We start from the raw sequence: 17,380 nt of genomic DNA, 5'->3' as shown, positions 1-17,380 counted from the left end.
GTGCAGTAGTAGGGGGTATTTTGCTCTCGGTAAGAGGCGGATGGCTCCGCCCAATCGTCCCCCTTCTCAACTGCGTGAGAAAGCCTCGCCTCTTGCAGGCGACTGTTTTTCTCTTCTGTGTCCAAAGAAGCATGGCCAGAAGAGCTAGACTCGGAATCGTCCTCTGACGAGTCCGAAGAGGACGACTCCTCCCCTCTCCCGGAGGGGCCCGCCTCCTCTCCTTTAAAAGGAGCAGAAGAGAATGAAGAATTGTCAACTGTAAAAAGGGAAGGGGTCACTTTGACTCCTCCCTCAGAACTGCCGGCTTTCAAGCCGCTTTGTTTCACTTCCGCATCTGGCGCCTGGTCAGATGTTTCACTAATCGGCACCCTGTGGGAGGAGCCGTCTGAATTTGAGATCCTGGCAGTCTTTTTTGTTCTGGCCATCATGCTCTGCATAGACACAGATACAGTCGGACTTTGTATAAAGGGCAAAGATGGGTCCAGAAAAGGGCAGGCGGCACTCCTAGTCCTAGATTCAGCCGTCCCCGGTGACCGGCTGATCACTAACCTAGGTCGTGTCGTGTGCTTCCGTGGTGCCATTTCAAAAAAGAATAAAGAGAAAATTAAGAGTAAGAGAACTGACGGTTACCTGAACGAGTGACGGTTGATGAAGTTCTGAAAATCCTTTGCAGTCGACTTGTCAGAGCAGGCGGTAGGCAGAAAGAGTCCAAAATGTCAGAGCAAGTTAAGGGGTCCGAATGTTCTCTCACAAAGTTCTCAAGTGTGAATGATTGAAGTCAACACTCCCTTATATATAGGCGAAGTGAGAAGGCGAAGGGTCACTTCCAGAATTCATAATTTGGGCGGGAGAATCTCTCGGCCTTTCGCCGAGTGACACCTGTAGCAGGCCGTCGCCTGTTACAGTGCGACACCTGTCACAGGTAACACGTGACCAGTCACGTGCCACCTGTGAGGGGCAAATGATTAGGGGATTTTGCTCCCACCAATCGGAATGCGCCACGTGGGCCAATCAGGTCCTGCCAAGTGTCCCTCAGTTGGAACTGTCAGGGCTTGCCACGTGGCACCCGCTTATTTGTCCACCTTGGACCTATTATGTCATGACACGTGGCATACTCCATGCCTAATGGAGAAACCGGCCACCCAGGCCCAACTTCCGAGGGAAGCCCAATCAGCCCTAGGTTAACCTAAACCTAGGATTAGCACGTTTCCCAAGGTTATAAATACCTCCCTTAATCCTCATTAAGGGAGATTACATGAATAACAGGTTGATCACGCTAAAAAAGCAGATTACCTACATTAAACACTCTCACCTAGAGAGACCCAATCACTTTAATTTCCGCATTAATTACTCCTTAATCAAGTACTAACTTGACCGTTGGAGGCGGAGCTCCCACCACCAGGAGTCTCCGTTGTTTTGCAGGTACAGGCGTCCGGTTCCAGTCTCGGAATTGTAACTCTCCCGCAGGACATCAGAAAACCCCAAAACAATAATCATCCGAATTTTGAGAATTATCGGTGATTTATTTTTACTACTTTGTAGCCATGCGAAAGCAAGGAGACAATCATCTTTAATCGTCCATGAAGTCGATTTTCTTTTTCGAATTTGAGTACTCGTAGGAGGAGTTTGTACCTCAATATTTTCCAACCCTTGTTGGGTAGAAAATTCAGGAAGTTGAGATGAATAATTATTAAACTCCATGGCATTTGGTATCATATTTGTAGTAGATTGGGGTTGAGATGGAGCTTGGAGAAAGTTGACGAAATTTTGCAATTGAGACTTGATTATGAGTTCGGGTGTTTTGAATCAAATTAGAAAAGAGTTCAAATCAAAGTTTTGAATATGATCCATATTTAGAAGAAAGCTATGATATTACATAGCTTATATATATTTTTTTATTTAGTTTAGCCTTAGTTTATAGGAGTTAAATAATTGATGATAATTTCAATAGGATATCTAGGTTTTATAATACATACATAGGCTCTTTATCTTATGACTAGGTACATATCAAAATACAACAATAACAAAAAACAAATAGGATAACTTGAATAATATTTATCTCTATCACTGACAACCATCTAAACAACGTAAGATTAGATCTTTTTGTTTAAAATTTTGAAATTAAAAATAATTTTATGAGCACATATACTATGATACACACATAATTAAGATAATATCACTTGTTTCATTGGTTATCCATTTAATTTGCTTACTTGACTTTTTAAAACTATTTTTTTATATATATATATATTATTAAAATTGTTGATACATAGTAAAATGAAGGTCCACAATCCAAGGATGGGTATGGATGCTCTTCAAGTTTTTCTTGTGAGTCTTGCTGCAGCTGGATGCATCTATACACTTTATTTCCAAAAAAAAAAAATACAATGTATATTTACAATTTTTTTTTATATAAATCAAATAAATATTATTTTTAAAAAATAAAAAAGTTAATTAATTTTTTTTAATCAAAACACTGTGTTTTTATGTGTATATAGATAAAAACACAGTGTTATTAAGTTGAGTCTTGAATTGACTCCACTTGAGATTTGGTTAAGACCAAGCCACACAAATGTATAAAGTCTTGTCTTAAGACCACAAAATCAGAAATTGATGATGTCACCTAGAGTCTTAAGACTCAGGGCTAATCTTGCTCTAAGATTAAAGAGTGTATAAGTTAGGGTTTTATCCTAGGGGACGACGCGCCATTAACACTCGGGATTGTTCTGAAACCTTTCATCTTAAAGTTCACGCGACTTTTATTAGAGGGCATGAATTGTCTTGAGAAGAGCTGAAGGTAATCTACAACTTACCTAACTAAGTTTTCAGAATATTTTTCCACTTTATATATTCCATTTTCCTTGTATTATTATTTCCAACAATATATAATTTGATGTATTCGTAAAATATGAAATCATAATTATCACCCGCTAAACTCAACTTAAGGATCATAGATTAATCAAATATGGGTGATGGGTTAGGCGGGTAATCAGAAGGAGCGGATAAATGCACGTGAAGCTCCATCTAATCTTTTGCCATTCCTAGATCTAATCAACATACTACAAAGTACGAGTTTTGAATTAAGTTGAGGTGTTAAAAACCTATCCAACCGATCCGGGAAAAAAATTAATTTAGTATGACTCAAATTTAAAAATACACCTAATTCAACCCGACATTACTAAATCCGATCCAAAAACATGAATTGACACCTCTACTCGTAAACCAATTGGGTCGGTTTCCCGGTTCGGTTAGGACTTCCAATCTCCCTAGTAAAGGAGAACCAAAGTTGATAAACAATTCTAGGGTTTTTCTCTCTCCTATTTTTGTACCTCCTCTTCTCCACTCTCTCTCTCTCCCCATCTTCCCAACAACAAACACAACAATGGTGTCCTTCGAAGTCGGCTTCGTCCCCTTCAACCCAGATGGCTGGGGCCCACCAGAAACCACCACCACCACCGCCGCCGCCGCCGCAACCCCATCTACCACCACCGTCCCCAGCAACGTTCCTTTCGCCCCCTTTTCTCGCTCCGATAAACTCGGCCGAATTGCCGATTGGACTCGCAACCTCAACAACCCCTCCAACCGTCGCAACAACGCCAACGACTCCGTTTTCGATTTCACCGGCGATGATTCCTTCGCCGCCACACTCGCCGCCGATGAAGACTCCTCCTTCCGCCTTGTCGACGGTAAACCCCCTCCTCGCCCTAAATTCGGCCCTAAATGGCGCTTCCATCACCACCATAACAACCCGTCTCGCCATCTCCCTCAACGCCGAGACGAAGAAGTCGAAGCTCGTAAACGTGAGGCTGAGAAGGAGCGTGCTCGCCGTGATCGGCTTTACCATAATAACCATCGCATTGGTGGTGGACAGCATCAACGCCGCGAAGCCGCGGTGTTTAAGTCATCAGTTGAAATTCAGCCTGAGTGGAATATGCTTGAGCAGATTCCTTTCTCTACTTTTTCCAAGTTGTCCTTCTCTGTTCCTGAGCCAGAAGATCTTCTGTTTTGCGGGGCGCTTGAGTCTTATGATCGAACGTATGACCGCCTTACCCCGAAAAATGAGCGTAGGTTGGAGAGGTTTAAGAATCGGAACTTCTTCAAGGTTACAACTACTGATGATCCTGTGATTAGGAGGTTGGCTAATGAGGATAAGGCTACTGTTTTCGCTACTGATGCGATATTGTCGACGCTTATGTGCTCGCCGAGGAGTGTTTACAGTTGGGATATTGTGGTTCAGAGGGTTGGGAATAAGCTGTTCTTTGATAAGAGAGATGGGTCTCAGTTGGATTTGTTGTCTGTTCATGAGACTTCGCAGGAACCGTTACCGGAGTCGAAAGATGATATCAATTCCGCTCATTCTTTGAGTGTTGAGGCTGCTTACATTAACCAGAATTTCTCTCAGCAGGTTTTGGTTAAAGAGGGGAAGAAGGTGAGCTTTGAGGAGCCGAACCCGTTTGCGAATGAGGGAGAAGAGGTGGCTTCTGCTGGGTATAGGTATAGAAGGTGGAAGCTTGATAATGATATGTATTTGGTTGCTAGGTGTGAGCTACAGAGTGTGCTTGAGAGTAATAATCAAAGGCAGTTTTTGACACTGAATGCTTTGAATGAATTTGATCCTAAGTATTCTGGGGTTGATTGGAGGCAGAAATTGGAGACTCAAAGAGGTGCTGTTTTGGCTACTGAATTGAAGAACAATTCTAATAAGATGGCTAAGTGGACTGCTCAGGCGCTTTTGGGTGGTGCTGATATGATGAAGTTGGGGTATGTTTCGAGGGTTCATCCCAGGGATCATTTTAACCATGTGATTCTCGGTGTTGTTGGATATAAGCCTAGGGATTTCGCGTCTCAGATTAATTTGAACATGGCTAATATGTGGGGAATTGTTAAGAGTATTGTTGATTTGTGTATGAAGCTGAATGAGGGCAAGTATGTGCTTGTTAAGGATCCCTCGAAGCCCCAGGTTAGGATTTATGAGGTGCCTGCTGATGCTTTCGAGAATGATTATGTTGAGGAGCCATTGCCTGAGGAGGAGCAAGCTCAGCCTCCTACAGAAGATGCTGCTAATGGCCTTTCTTCTGAGATTAGTGTGGCTGCCACCGATGTGGAGGACAAGGAGATTACTGCCGTACCTTAAGAGGGGTATGGGATTCTATCTAGCTTTGTATCTTGTTGTTCCATGTTCGTTTATTATGTATGTTCTTGAGATTGTTATTATGCTGCTCCATGTTTGTTCTAGTTATTTGCATACTTTGTAAGACTAATTTGTGCTCATGCTTTATGTAGCTTAATTATTTAGTTGGTCTGTCTTCTTCAGCTTTTCGTATTCTTTATCATAAATTACTGGTTATTGAAGTCTGGTTTTGAATAGCTCACAAACTTCTCGAGTGTTGGACTGAAGCTTTATTAGCCTGATATTGTTCTTTAGTTCTCTACATGACTGTATTTTTAATGACTGTGGCTATGAAAAAAGTTTAAAATAACTGATCCAAAATACCACTTCATTTGTTTTTCAGTTATGAACCATACACAATATAGACATCTTTATTTAATAATTCAATAAGAAAGCATACTGACACTCACAGATTTAAGCACTGAGGAAATCAGCTTCATTCACCTTTGGCTTTAGAATTAAAGGAGTCATCAACCCATTCAATCTTTTAAACAAACACAACTTTTTTTGACACAATTAGTTTCCAATTTAAATATTTTAAAACGGCAAAAAAACCAAAGAATTACTGTGTACATACTTGCTAGATTATCAAAGATTTTGACTTGGGAGCTAGTTTTAGTAGCTTATAAGTTTAAGCATCCCCCTTACCTCTTAAGTGAGTCAAGTTTTTAAAGGTTGGTAGCTCTTTCTCATAATAAATAGATTGCATCGTGATAAACATTTTGCTGTCAAATCCGCAAAAATTAAGCCAATATGTATGGAAAATTGTTATAAGGAGTATAAACTTACCTTAGTTATAGGCCGTGAAGTACATACCCCGGAAACCTTGTTTATAAGATAACAAATACCTTGATAATTATCATGATCGTTACTAGCATCATCAACTTAATCTGAATAGTAAGATTTGCCTCAGTGAGCAAATCTAGATTATCAACTGTAAGATGCGTTATTGCACTCACTTTGATGCTAATACAAGAAGGTGCATGTTTGTATTGATTTGTAGTGTCACGTATTTCTAATGTCTTTAACGTTAAACTCTTCGTGAGAATGTTTCATCTTAACCATTACATAATTTGATAAAAAGTTCTTCGAAAGTTGGGTGATAACAACCTCTTCATATATTCGTCATCATTTAGCTCTTCTACTTGGTGATGATCTCCAGAAAAGTATTTTGGCTTATCGTCTATTTTAACACCTAGTAAGTTCAAAATCACTAGCCTTTTACAATAAACCAGCTCTAAAAGCTTGTAACTTTGACAAATTAAAATTCAAGTTAAGCTCAAAAAATTCACGTATTTTTGCTGCGTCAACCATGGCTCGAAGTTATTTAGATCATCATCGCAAGAGAATTCGTATCGGAAACATCGTAAAAAGGATGCATTGTTCTGAATAAGAACCTAGTTCTTGTTAGTATTCAATCATAAGCATTCTATATATTGCCATCTTTTCACCTCGGACAAGCTTTGATCAATTATTGTAATTAAAATTCAAAACATGAATTGCATGAGTATCCCCTTGAAAACTTATATTACACTATTAATCTGCATGACTCAATGATGTGTCATATACTTTCTTTCTTACCTACAAAGTGTGTTGCCTTTAAGACCAGCGTATTGTAAAAAAGAGATGCCATAATAGAGCTTGATCCTTAGACGGGATTGTTACCACTACCGAGCAATGAGATAAAGATTTAGTACCCCCTCCGTGTATTATAAAGTGTTACGGTTTGACTTTTTTTACTATTCACTTAATGGTTTTGACTTAATTAATTTACTAATATATAAAAAACAATGTTATTGTATAATACATTGTTAGATTTGTTATAATGTATACTTTCATAATATCAATTTTCCTATCGTTTTACTAACATATAATTAGATAGATTAATGGTCAAAGTCGTGTTTCGGCATGTGTGTTTGGTCAAACTGTAACACTTATTCAAACACCGAGGGAGTACACTAATTTTGTGATCTAGGTTCTAGTTTAGAACGATACATCTTATTTATATTGTTTTTGATACGAATTCTTTTGCGATGATGATCCAAATAATTTCGTGTCATGATTGTATGCTACAAAGAAACGTGATTGTTTTGAGCTTAACTTGATTTTTAATTTGCGTCAAAGTTATAAGTTTTTGGAGCCGATTTGGTGTAAGAGGCTAGTGATTTTGAAATTACTTGGTTTTAAAATAGACGATACACTAAATACTTTTTAATTACCAAGCCTTGAGATCATCCACTTTACTCGAGATTGTCTACTCAACGAAGAGCTCTTTATCAAAGAATGTAATGGTTAGGGTGAAACTCTCCATGGAGTTTTGGCGTTAAAGACATTAGAAATACGTGACAATGCAAATCAATATGAACATGCACCTTCATGTATTAGCATCAAAGCAACAAATCTTGAGTACCTTTGTATTGAAACTGTAGTAACACATATAGTTGATAATCTAGATTTGCTCATCGAGGCAAATCTTAATATTTCAGATAAAGTTGATTAATTTAGTAACGATTATGATAATTATCAAGGTATCTGTTTTGATGATTTAAGCCCTAAGGAAAGCTTTTGTATTTGTTTCTTTATTTTTGTTTATAACCTTCTTTTCGTATTGATACATATCTAAGTTTGTTCATAACCTTCTTTTCGTGGTACCTCTCTCACCTTCCTCTGCTTCATTTTGACCTCCAATTCTTTCCTGGCTTTCTTTGACTTCTTCGGTGTTTTCTGTCACTGCTTGAGTAACAGAACCATCTTATGCAGTACCGTTGGTACCTCTCTCACCTTCCTCATCTTCATTTTGGGTTTTTTCTTCTCTGTACCTTCAACCTCCAATTCTTTTCTGGCTTTCTTTGACTTAGGTGTTTCCTCTGTTTATGCTTGAGTAACAAAACATTCAGTACTCCATTTGCGCATTTCTCAAATGTCATTGGACGTATCCGTTTTTTTTTTCTCATCTCTTTTTCACATAAACCTTCCCATTTTCAGCTGAAGAATTATCATGTCATGAGGCCCCATTTGAAAGACCATTCTCTTTGCCATCCTCACTACTTTGTCATTTGGATCTTTAGTTTTGGTAATGTTTTCTGTAGAGTCTTTATTGGTTACAGACCCTTTCTCAGGTGGATTAGGCAGATTAGGCTGCTGTTTTGCAACTAAGGCTTAGGCTTTAGGCTCTTTAGCTATGTGCTTCTTTCCATCAGCATGCAAAAGCAAACCCTGCTGGATAGTGTCTTTGTGTTGCAGAGACTACATATCAAATGTATGCATCAGTCACATATGGTACCAAAAAACTGATATGGCAAATTTTGAAAAAGAGAAAAAGGTTCCTTATAGAAAAGAAGATGACAGTTTCAGTCAACTTCAGTTTCATTATCACTGTAACCAATCTTTGAGGAATTCTGACTATCCAAGAATAAAGCAAGAAGAAAACAGCAACTAATCATCTTCATCACTGAAGTCATTTTATCTTGATTCTACTACACATTGTTCTTGCATAGCTTTTGCTTTAGTTGTTGTGATCAGCTGCTCACACTTTCAAACAGCTTACACCTGTTGTAAAGCTTCAAAAGTTTATTTGGTCTCAAATCACCATATTCTGGTCCCTTTGTTTGCAAATTACTACCCTGATGCAAGGGAATGAATTTGCATAGAGCATGTTGAATTTTAGGGAGAGTGTTTGTTGCCTCATTTTTGGTTTCAAAGTTCAATCTTTTAATAAGGTCTTACCAGTTTACCACTCCTGAATTTTTTAAATATTGAAATGAAAATATTTATGAAGTTCAATTGGTGGACAACATTCATGAAATAGAATTAGTCATGTTATTACAAGCTCATGTACTACTCATAGTCTTTTGTCTTGATTCATGTGGGACTGGTCCCAAAAATCTAATTTTTGGCTATCCGTTTACCAAAATGTACCCAAAGAACAAAAATATAACTAAATAAATAAAAATGATTAATGTCGTGCATGGCATGTGGACTAATCCTAGTTTTACATGCCTACTTTTTAAAAAAGTTACAGCATTATTGTATAAAAAAAAAAAGAAGAAATACAAATCAATATTTCAAAGATCATAATTTTTGATATCTCACACACTTCTCCCAATTTGTTTTCTTTCCTCTCCTTAAATTGTTTTTAATGTGTCGATCATTATATATTGACAATTTATTGATTGTCATAAGTGTATTTTCAATGAATAATCAGAATTTGTAAAAAAGAGAATAGGTGGTGGATTGTGGATGAATTGCTTTTTTTAGTTCCTAAGTGGGGTGAGTTTTGAGAGAAAACATTTTGTGAACTGCATGTCATGGACGATTGAAAATAAGGTATAGATGTAGTTAGATTGAGTAGAAAGTTGTCAATACTGTGGGGCAACAGGGTACAATTTGCATTTTGCATACTCAAAATAGAATAAATTAGAATTTGGTACATCAAGTAGAAATTTTTTGTAATGGAAAATGGATACATCTCTTGGACATGGAGGTAGTATCTTTTTATCCTCCAATGAGGGAATGAGGATAACATTTTGCAGTAAAGTGATTGCCCACACACCCCCCCCCCTCTCTTTTTGGTTTTTGACGGGTGTATCATAGTTCTCCCAATTGTGGAAAAAAATTTCTTTTTGCATCTGCTATTCTTTGCATGCTTCTTCTCTTGGTCTTTTCTCCTATCCATATCCCCCTCTATTTTTTTTCTAGTATTTTTTCCCCTATCTTTTCTGGTTAGAAACCAAACATAGAGAAACTAAGTTACTATGTGTTTTTCCCTTACAATTGTTATCTGCTAAACTAAAATGAGCCTTAATTTTATGTTTGTTATTCATTTCCTTGTTTCCCTACTCGAGACACATGCCATCTCCCTAGGTCCACCTTCTCATCCTTTATACTACCTCCGTTTTTATTTAGTTGACACCATTCTATTATCACGCTTGCCAACGCACTATTTTAACGATTAATATCTCTAATTCTCGACATTTTAAATTATAAAAAGTGGATGTTAATAAAATATACATTGAGACGATTCAAACAAGATCCCACTTGACTATATTTTATCGTAGCTATAAATCACAAAATCTAGTCAAAGTGTAGTTTGTGAATAGTGTAAAAGTCAAATGGTGTCAACTAAAAAAAAACAGAGGAAGTAGTTTTTTATTTTTATGTTCAGTATTATAGGCTTCAATGTCTTGCTACTTCTGCTGTCGGTAGGTCTTTTATGTGACAAGGTGGCTTGCTGTTTCTTGCCATCCCCTAGCTGGAATATGGCTGTGTAAGGTAATGGCGAGTGCCCCTTCCCCGGAGAGAGACATAGATGAGAGAATTCTCTCTAGAAACTATGACCTCCAGATCCATTAGACATTTAGACCCCTTCCACACCAGATCTCATACCTCTGACATAGAAAATCTTCTATGGCTTCCATCAATTGACCATTTCTTCTTCCAGTTAATCTTCCTGCATGGCTTCATGCTATATCTGTATGAAAGTCCCGGTGTTGTTACTTTTCTCAAAGCTGCTAAAGCAGCTAGTATTTCTTCTCGAATTTTTCAGGTACAAGTACTCTGCATAAATCTGGGGGTATGGCTCTTAGTCATAAATCCCAAAATATGGATCTGGATCTGTTTATTAAAGCGTTTCCCTCACCTGTTGAGGTACTTGTTGACCCCTATCACAGTACCCTTCCTTCTCCCTCCTTTTTTCCTGGATTAACTCCTATTGATTCGAGACTTTTTTTTCCCTGATTGTCTCTTTTCTTCGGAGTCCTTTCGAATTCTGGGTTCCCCCCAATTTTTGACTTTGTTGTGTAAAATTAAGGTTTTCGCTTTCTGTGAACTATGGGGAATTTTTTCCCTCTTATAGTTACCGACTTTCTCGGATTAGGGTTTTCCATTTTCATTGGCTACTCCAGACGCAGCGGAATTTGGGGAAAGCAATTTCACGTCACTCTTGGGAGAATTGGGCAGCGCTCCTTACTGCTGATGTTCTTATCATCTCATGACGCCAGGGAATTTAGCTATCATCTTCTATCTATGTCCTTTTGTTGGTTCATGCTTTTTCTTTGATATATGTTTCTTCATATATCTGCTTGTGGCATTTTCTTTTTGATTATTTTTGTTTAATAAGCTTACCATTAGCATATTGTACTCTGAAATTGGATTTATGCCTGTTTTATTATCCTGCCTCTTATATTCTTTGCTCATGAATTATGCCTTGATCTGTTCTGTGTCAAGGGGATGTTCTATTTTTTTGAACTGATTTTGAGAGTTTTTCTTTTATGCTGCTCTTTGTTATATACCTTTTTGCTGCCTATTTCCTTACATAAGACTTTTTTCTAAGCTGGAAGTGTTTTCTATGGGTCGTCATTTTTAACTTAATCCACTTTTTACAAACTTTGGCTATATTTGTTGATTGTAGATTTGATAAGATAAATGTTGTGTCAGTGCTATCTTATGCTGTATTTATTCTATTTCTCTGCCATTATGTGAGCTTTGTAAACACCATGAGGCTTCAGACATTTATTTGCCCATATTTTCTACATATTAGCTATCATATTAGTTACTTAGGTATTTTCTTTTTTAAGATGGTTTTGTGTCTATTTTGTGATGTTGGCATATATGATTTTGACTCTTATACTTATACCTTATAAAGAACTTTCTTTACAATGGGTTTTGACTATAACTTTAACCTATTTAATAGACTTTTGTCTGACATTGTTTCTAAGACCCACTATTTGTTGGTTTGGAATAGAAATGGAAATTTCTAGTGAAACTTAGTTCTCCAAGTATATATTGACCTTTCTTATTGTTGTTGGTTTTTACCCTTGGAATCTTGCTAGTACTAATGGACATCCTTTTATTTATTTTTTTTTTTTTTATTTTTTATCTCATTTCAGAACTTATACTCGGAGCTCCACCAATCATCATGAATCAGTGCTGTCTACAGTGTCTCCTTTTCGAAAATTTTCCCCCTTTGACATGCACATCTATTGAAAAAACTTTGCTGTGGTGTTAGGGTTGATTATGCAGATTCACAAACAGGAAATTGTTGTTGATTTTGCAGTCAATGTAACCAGCGGTCATTGATTTTGTAGTTTTTTAATCTCTGTTGTAGTTGATATTCTATTAACATATAGAGCTAAATTGAAATCGAAGAGTTTTAATGAACCTCAATTTGCTTGTGCCAATAATAGTTTTTTGTGTGTTAAGAAAACATGTACAAAGTTTGCTTTAATTGTGGAATTTAATTTATGTTAAAGCTGCACGTAATGTAGTAGTAGTATTATAGTTTTATTTATTCGTTGATATTTGATATGATAAATTTCAAGATTTATCTCGTTTATCAAATCATCTCAAGCTTTGATTTGTTGTAAGGGAAAAATCTCAATTTTTGGTGATTATTTCTGAAAATAATTCAAACGAACTTATTAGCCAGTCATTTGACACCTCATCAACACCATCTATTCTAGTTTTTCCTCCTTAATCCATCTTAAACACTAATGATTTCATAACAATGACTCGGATTAACCTCCACCAGCTGCGATGTTGGGATAAGGGTAATGGGAGATAGATGTAGAGGACGAGGGTGACAGACTAACAGGAGGGCACAATGGAGAGATCATCGGAGAAGGGAAGGAAAAAAGGTGGGAAAACACCTAAGAAAGGGACGAGGAAAAGTGTGGTAGTATTAATGGATGGGAAAGGAGAGATAGGGAAGAAGGGTATTAATTGGTTATTCTTCATTTCTTGATGTCATAAATCTCTCGTGGAAAAATTGCCAAAAATAATACAACGTTTGGCCCATTTTTTTTTAATAATACAACTTTTTGATTATTTATTGAATATTACAATCTTTAGGGGATTTCAATTTTAAACAAGACAAAAAACCTGAAACCTTTTAAACCAGTTAACCATAACACGTGTCGTCAGGTAATTAGTCTAAATATTAAATTTGATTTTTTTAAAATGATTAATTTTAGATTAAAAAAAGGGGAAAAAAAAACAACCCCCTCTTAACCCCAACAACCCCATGGCAGTCGCCCTTCCCCGGCGACCATACCCTCCCCAACCCCCTGAACCAGCCAACATGCGATCCCCACCGCGACACAAACACCACGACGATGCAGGGGTTTGTTAGGGACGCTTTTTCGATGTAGGGGAAGGAGATGGGGGTGCTTTCGGGCAAGGGAAGGGGAGGGTGGTGGTTATCGGGGTCTGGGAAAGGGAAGGGTTGTGTTTCGTGGTGTTTGGATGGGTTTCGTGGTGGCTGCTTGGATTAGGTGATTATTGTGGTGGTTGGGAAGGAAAGGGGTTAGGGTTTGGCATGGCTGGATGGCGTGACGGGGAAGGGGGAGGTCAAGGTGAGGTGGAAAGTGGGCGGCCGACGTTGGGGAAGTTAAACGCCGGCCGTACCGTCTCGGGGGGTTGCGTACGTGTGTGGGGGAGGGGGAGAGGAGGTAGTTGGGTGATTGTGTATATATATATTTTTTAATAATGATAATAATAATAATTAATTAATTAATTAATTAAATTGACAAAACCAATAAAACAATGACACGTGTTACGATAATCTGCAAAAACAGGATACTAACTGGTAATGTGTTGTTTAAAATTAACGCCTCCTAAATATTGTAATATTAAAAATAATCAAAAGGTTATACAGTTAAAAAAGAATGGACCAAAGGTTGTATTATTTTTGTCAAATTTTCCAACTCTTAATTTAGACAAACTTTTAGAAGGGAGTAATGGTATACTCTTGATAGGTATCTTGCGGGTTGTCGAGTCATCGGGTCAGGTTAACTGGGACGGGTTTTTTGAACATCTCTAGTACCTGCGTACTCAGATCATTCGCCTATTAGTTTTGACCGCTTATATACTCTTTTTGTCCTCAAATAATCTTTATGTTATGTTTGAACATACATATTTGTATAATTTTCCAACTTTCGATTAAAAAGTCATCAAACCTCAAATCCTAAATACTCTTAGTTTCGTAGTTGAAACTTTTGTTATAAAATATTAATTATTAATCTTTGTATTATTGTTATCATGACCATTGTGACGGATGTTCATGTCAAGATAAAAGAGGGAGGTGGATTGTGGAAGAAGATGAAGTTAGTTAAGTATATATACATAGAGATTATGAAATATGAAATGGCATATTAATTTAAGATTTAATTTATGTTTAGAAGATGAAAAAAATATTTTTGATATATTTCATATTTAAGTTATAAATTATAATATGTTTTTGTTATGTGTACTAACTATTTCGACGTCCTTTTATTATGATGGAAATGAAACACTTCATATACTTAAATTTCTTAGTTACTGAATGCATAAATACTTTAACAATATATAACATGTATATCAATAATTTATGTATTAAAAAACGTTTATATACTAAAAAAATGTTCTTAATACAAAATATGTGCATGTGTCTTTATACAAAGAATTGAACTCAAGACAATAAGTAATATGTAACAAGTCTTACCACCTTAACTATTCATTTATTATGCTTCTTTATCCAATAACAATATAGGTAATTTAGATGAGATGATTAGTGCTTATTTATACTATTTTTTCCCATTATATAATGATCCTAAGAAAATTAACAGCTTTAATTTCATATTTATAAAATTATATTGTTTTTCTATTTGATTAAGATAATAATTTTATTTTGGAAAAATACACTTTAATAAATCCCAATTATGGGTGATTCGCTTTTAATAATCCCAACTATGGGGTTAGTTTGCCTCTAATAGTCCCAATGACCGATAACTTGCTGAAAGGGTAATTTTTTTTAAACATCCATGTATCAGCATGTAATTGCTCCAAAATAAAAAAAAAACCCCCAAAACCCATTTCCTGCCACCCCCTCCCCCTTCCCCCATCGTGATACCATAGGGCCCAACCCCAGGCCAACAAGAGTTAGCTGGCGACCTCCCCTAACCCCCTACAGATGGTTGGCCGACCCTCCTTACTCCCAAAACAACCTAGCCGGTCCACCCCCATCCCCGTAAAACACTCCCCTCCCCCTTCACCAGAAAATTAAAAAGGAAAGGAAAAAAAATTGAAGTGTCGCTCCCCTCCTTTCCCACACCCTTGAAACTGCCTAGGGGGTCGAATTCGAGGGTTGAGGAAGGGAGGAAGGGCGATTCTGACAGTTGAGGAGGTTGATTTCGAAGGAGAGGGTGGTTTGGGGTATGGGAGTGGGCCGATTAGGGTGGTTTCGGGGGTTAGGAAGGGTCGACCGGTCATTTTCGGGGGTTAGGGAAGGTAGCCGACCGTTTTTTGGTGGGTTGTGGGTCGGTCCTAGGGTTTCATGGTGGGGAAGGGGAGGTGGTGGTTGATAACGTTTTTTTATTTATTGTTTTTAATATTTTTGTTTATTTTTCACCAATTATGTGTTGACACGTGTCATAATCACCTGTTATAATAGGTCGTTGACTTGGTGTTGACCGGTTGGGACTACTAGAGGAAAACTGACCTCATAGTTGGGATTGTTAGATATTAAACCTTAGTTGGGATAATTAGAGGTAAATCGCTCATAGTTGTGATTATTAAAGTGTATTTTTCCTTTTCTATTAAATAGTAAATAGTTGTTGAACATATTTAAATCATAACATACAAAATATTAATTATGGTTCTCCTAATAATTTCTTTTTTCTTTAAAAAAAAAATCATCTTGAAACATTAGGAAAATAATTAACATATCAAATTTTTTACTTACAAAAGTAGAGAATATAAGGTTAAACGAGTGCATTGAAATATTCGACAAGTTTGATATGGTAATTAATTCGAGATAAGGGAAACCCTAAAAAAAATATTATATATTTTTTTTATAGATAAGATTGGATTATTATTACTCTTATTTTTTTTTTCTTTTTTTTTTAACAAGATTGGATTATTTTTTTGGGAAATTCTCATTGGTACACTTTAGGTTTTGACTTTTCCCAGCACTACCACATTTTTTTTGACTTCTTGCTGATACATCCCAATTTTTGACTTCTTAACAGTCGTGACTACTCTGTTATTAAACGTTAATAACCTAGTTTACTAGCAGCTTAGGTTTAAAAATAAGAAAAAGACTAATATGCCCCCATTTAATCCCTTTCCCTCCAACTTTTCCCTCTCAAAATTTCTGTTATTTCCCACCAAAAACATTCACCTTATTCCCTCCCTATAAATGCGCCACTTCCTCTTCTCTTCTCCATTTCATTTATCCTCCATTGCTACATTTCTTCTCTTCTCCATGTCTTTGACATGGCTGGTTCTTCAGGTATTGGTTCTTCTTCTGGCAGCAGATATGGAAGGTCCATGTGGGTCAGACGCATCCAATGTAACTGCCATCCACCAAGACATGCTGATATTAGGGTTTTTGACTCCATTTCGAACCTAGGGAGAACATATTACAAGTGCAGGCACTGTGGTTTGTTCATGTGGGTTTCTGAAGATCAAATTATGGGAAACACAATAAGGGAAACAAATCTTGATGAGTCTGCTAATCTGAAAGTGCTTTTTGAGGAATTTACTGTATTTACAAATAGAGCATATGAATTTGCAGCCTACATATACATGGTTGTTAGGATTGCTCTTGTCATGTACCTGATTTTACTATTTGTTGCTCTCAAATGAAAATGGTGTGATTTGCCTTTTAGTCATGTCATGTAATTGATAGATTATAAGCAATTAAAGGTTGTATTTCTGGATTAATGAATGACAGTTGAAAAATAAATGGCATACTTTGTGTTTTATATACTGTGTTCAGTAAGTAATTAATCTAACATAACATGATGAACTCACAACACAACTTTGAAAAAGGCCACAGTTGGCTAATTTCATATACAGAGGTTTTTGAAGATGTTTGCCAACAATGCAAAAACACTTAAGTATCCAAAACCAATCTTAATTACCAAAAAGCAAACTAAAGTTCCAAAAACCAAGCTAAAGTTCCAAAAACCAAGCTAAAGTACCAAAAACCAAAGTTAAGTACATAAATTGCTGCCACTAACTAGAAACTTAGAGACTCAGAGTGAGCTTGAGACAGGTTTATTGGTTAGCTAGGCAACTGTGAAGCATTCAATTCTGTTGGAGCTTCAGTTGGGGGTCTTCCTTTCTTCCCTTTCTTCCTTGTCTTTGCAAGACCTTTTCCTTTCTGATAAGATGTTGCAGCCTCAGATGTTGCTGCCTTTGCTGCTTTTTCTGCCTTAGATTGGTCTCTGA

At 36.9% G+C, this 17,380-nt stretch overlaps 1 protein-coding gene across 1 annotated transcript; it reads left to right on the top strand.

The window, feature by feature from the left end:
* The first annotated feature begins 3,299 nt into the window (after nucleotides 1–3,299).
* LOC110734993 (eukaryotic translation initiation factor 3 subunit D-like) lies at nucleotides 3,300–12,430 on the top strand. The gene is made up of 2 exons (XM_021915114.1): nucleotides 3,300–5,139; nucleotides 12,058–12,430. Exon 1 carries the CDS (start codon nucleotides 3,383–3,385, stop codon nucleotides 5,132–5,134), a length of 1,752 nt encoding a protein of 583 aa, XP_021770806.1. The 5' UTR covers nucleotides 3,300–3,382; the 3' UTR covers nucleotides 5,135–5,139; nucleotides 12,058–12,430.
* Nucleotides 12,431–17,380: the final 4,950 nt, after the last annotated feature.

Source organism: Chenopodium quinoa, unplaced genomic scaffold (genome assembly GCF_001683475.1).
Source record: "Chenopodium quinoa cultivar QQ74 unplaced genomic scaffold, ASM168347v1, whole genome shotgun sequence".
NCBI lineage: Eukaryota > Viridiplantae > Streptophyta > Magnoliopsida > Caryophyllales > Amaranthaceae > Chenopodium > Chenopodium quinoa.
The sequence above is the reverse complement of the archived record's forward strand: the minus strand, read 5'-3'. Positions and strand labels throughout refer to the sequence as shown.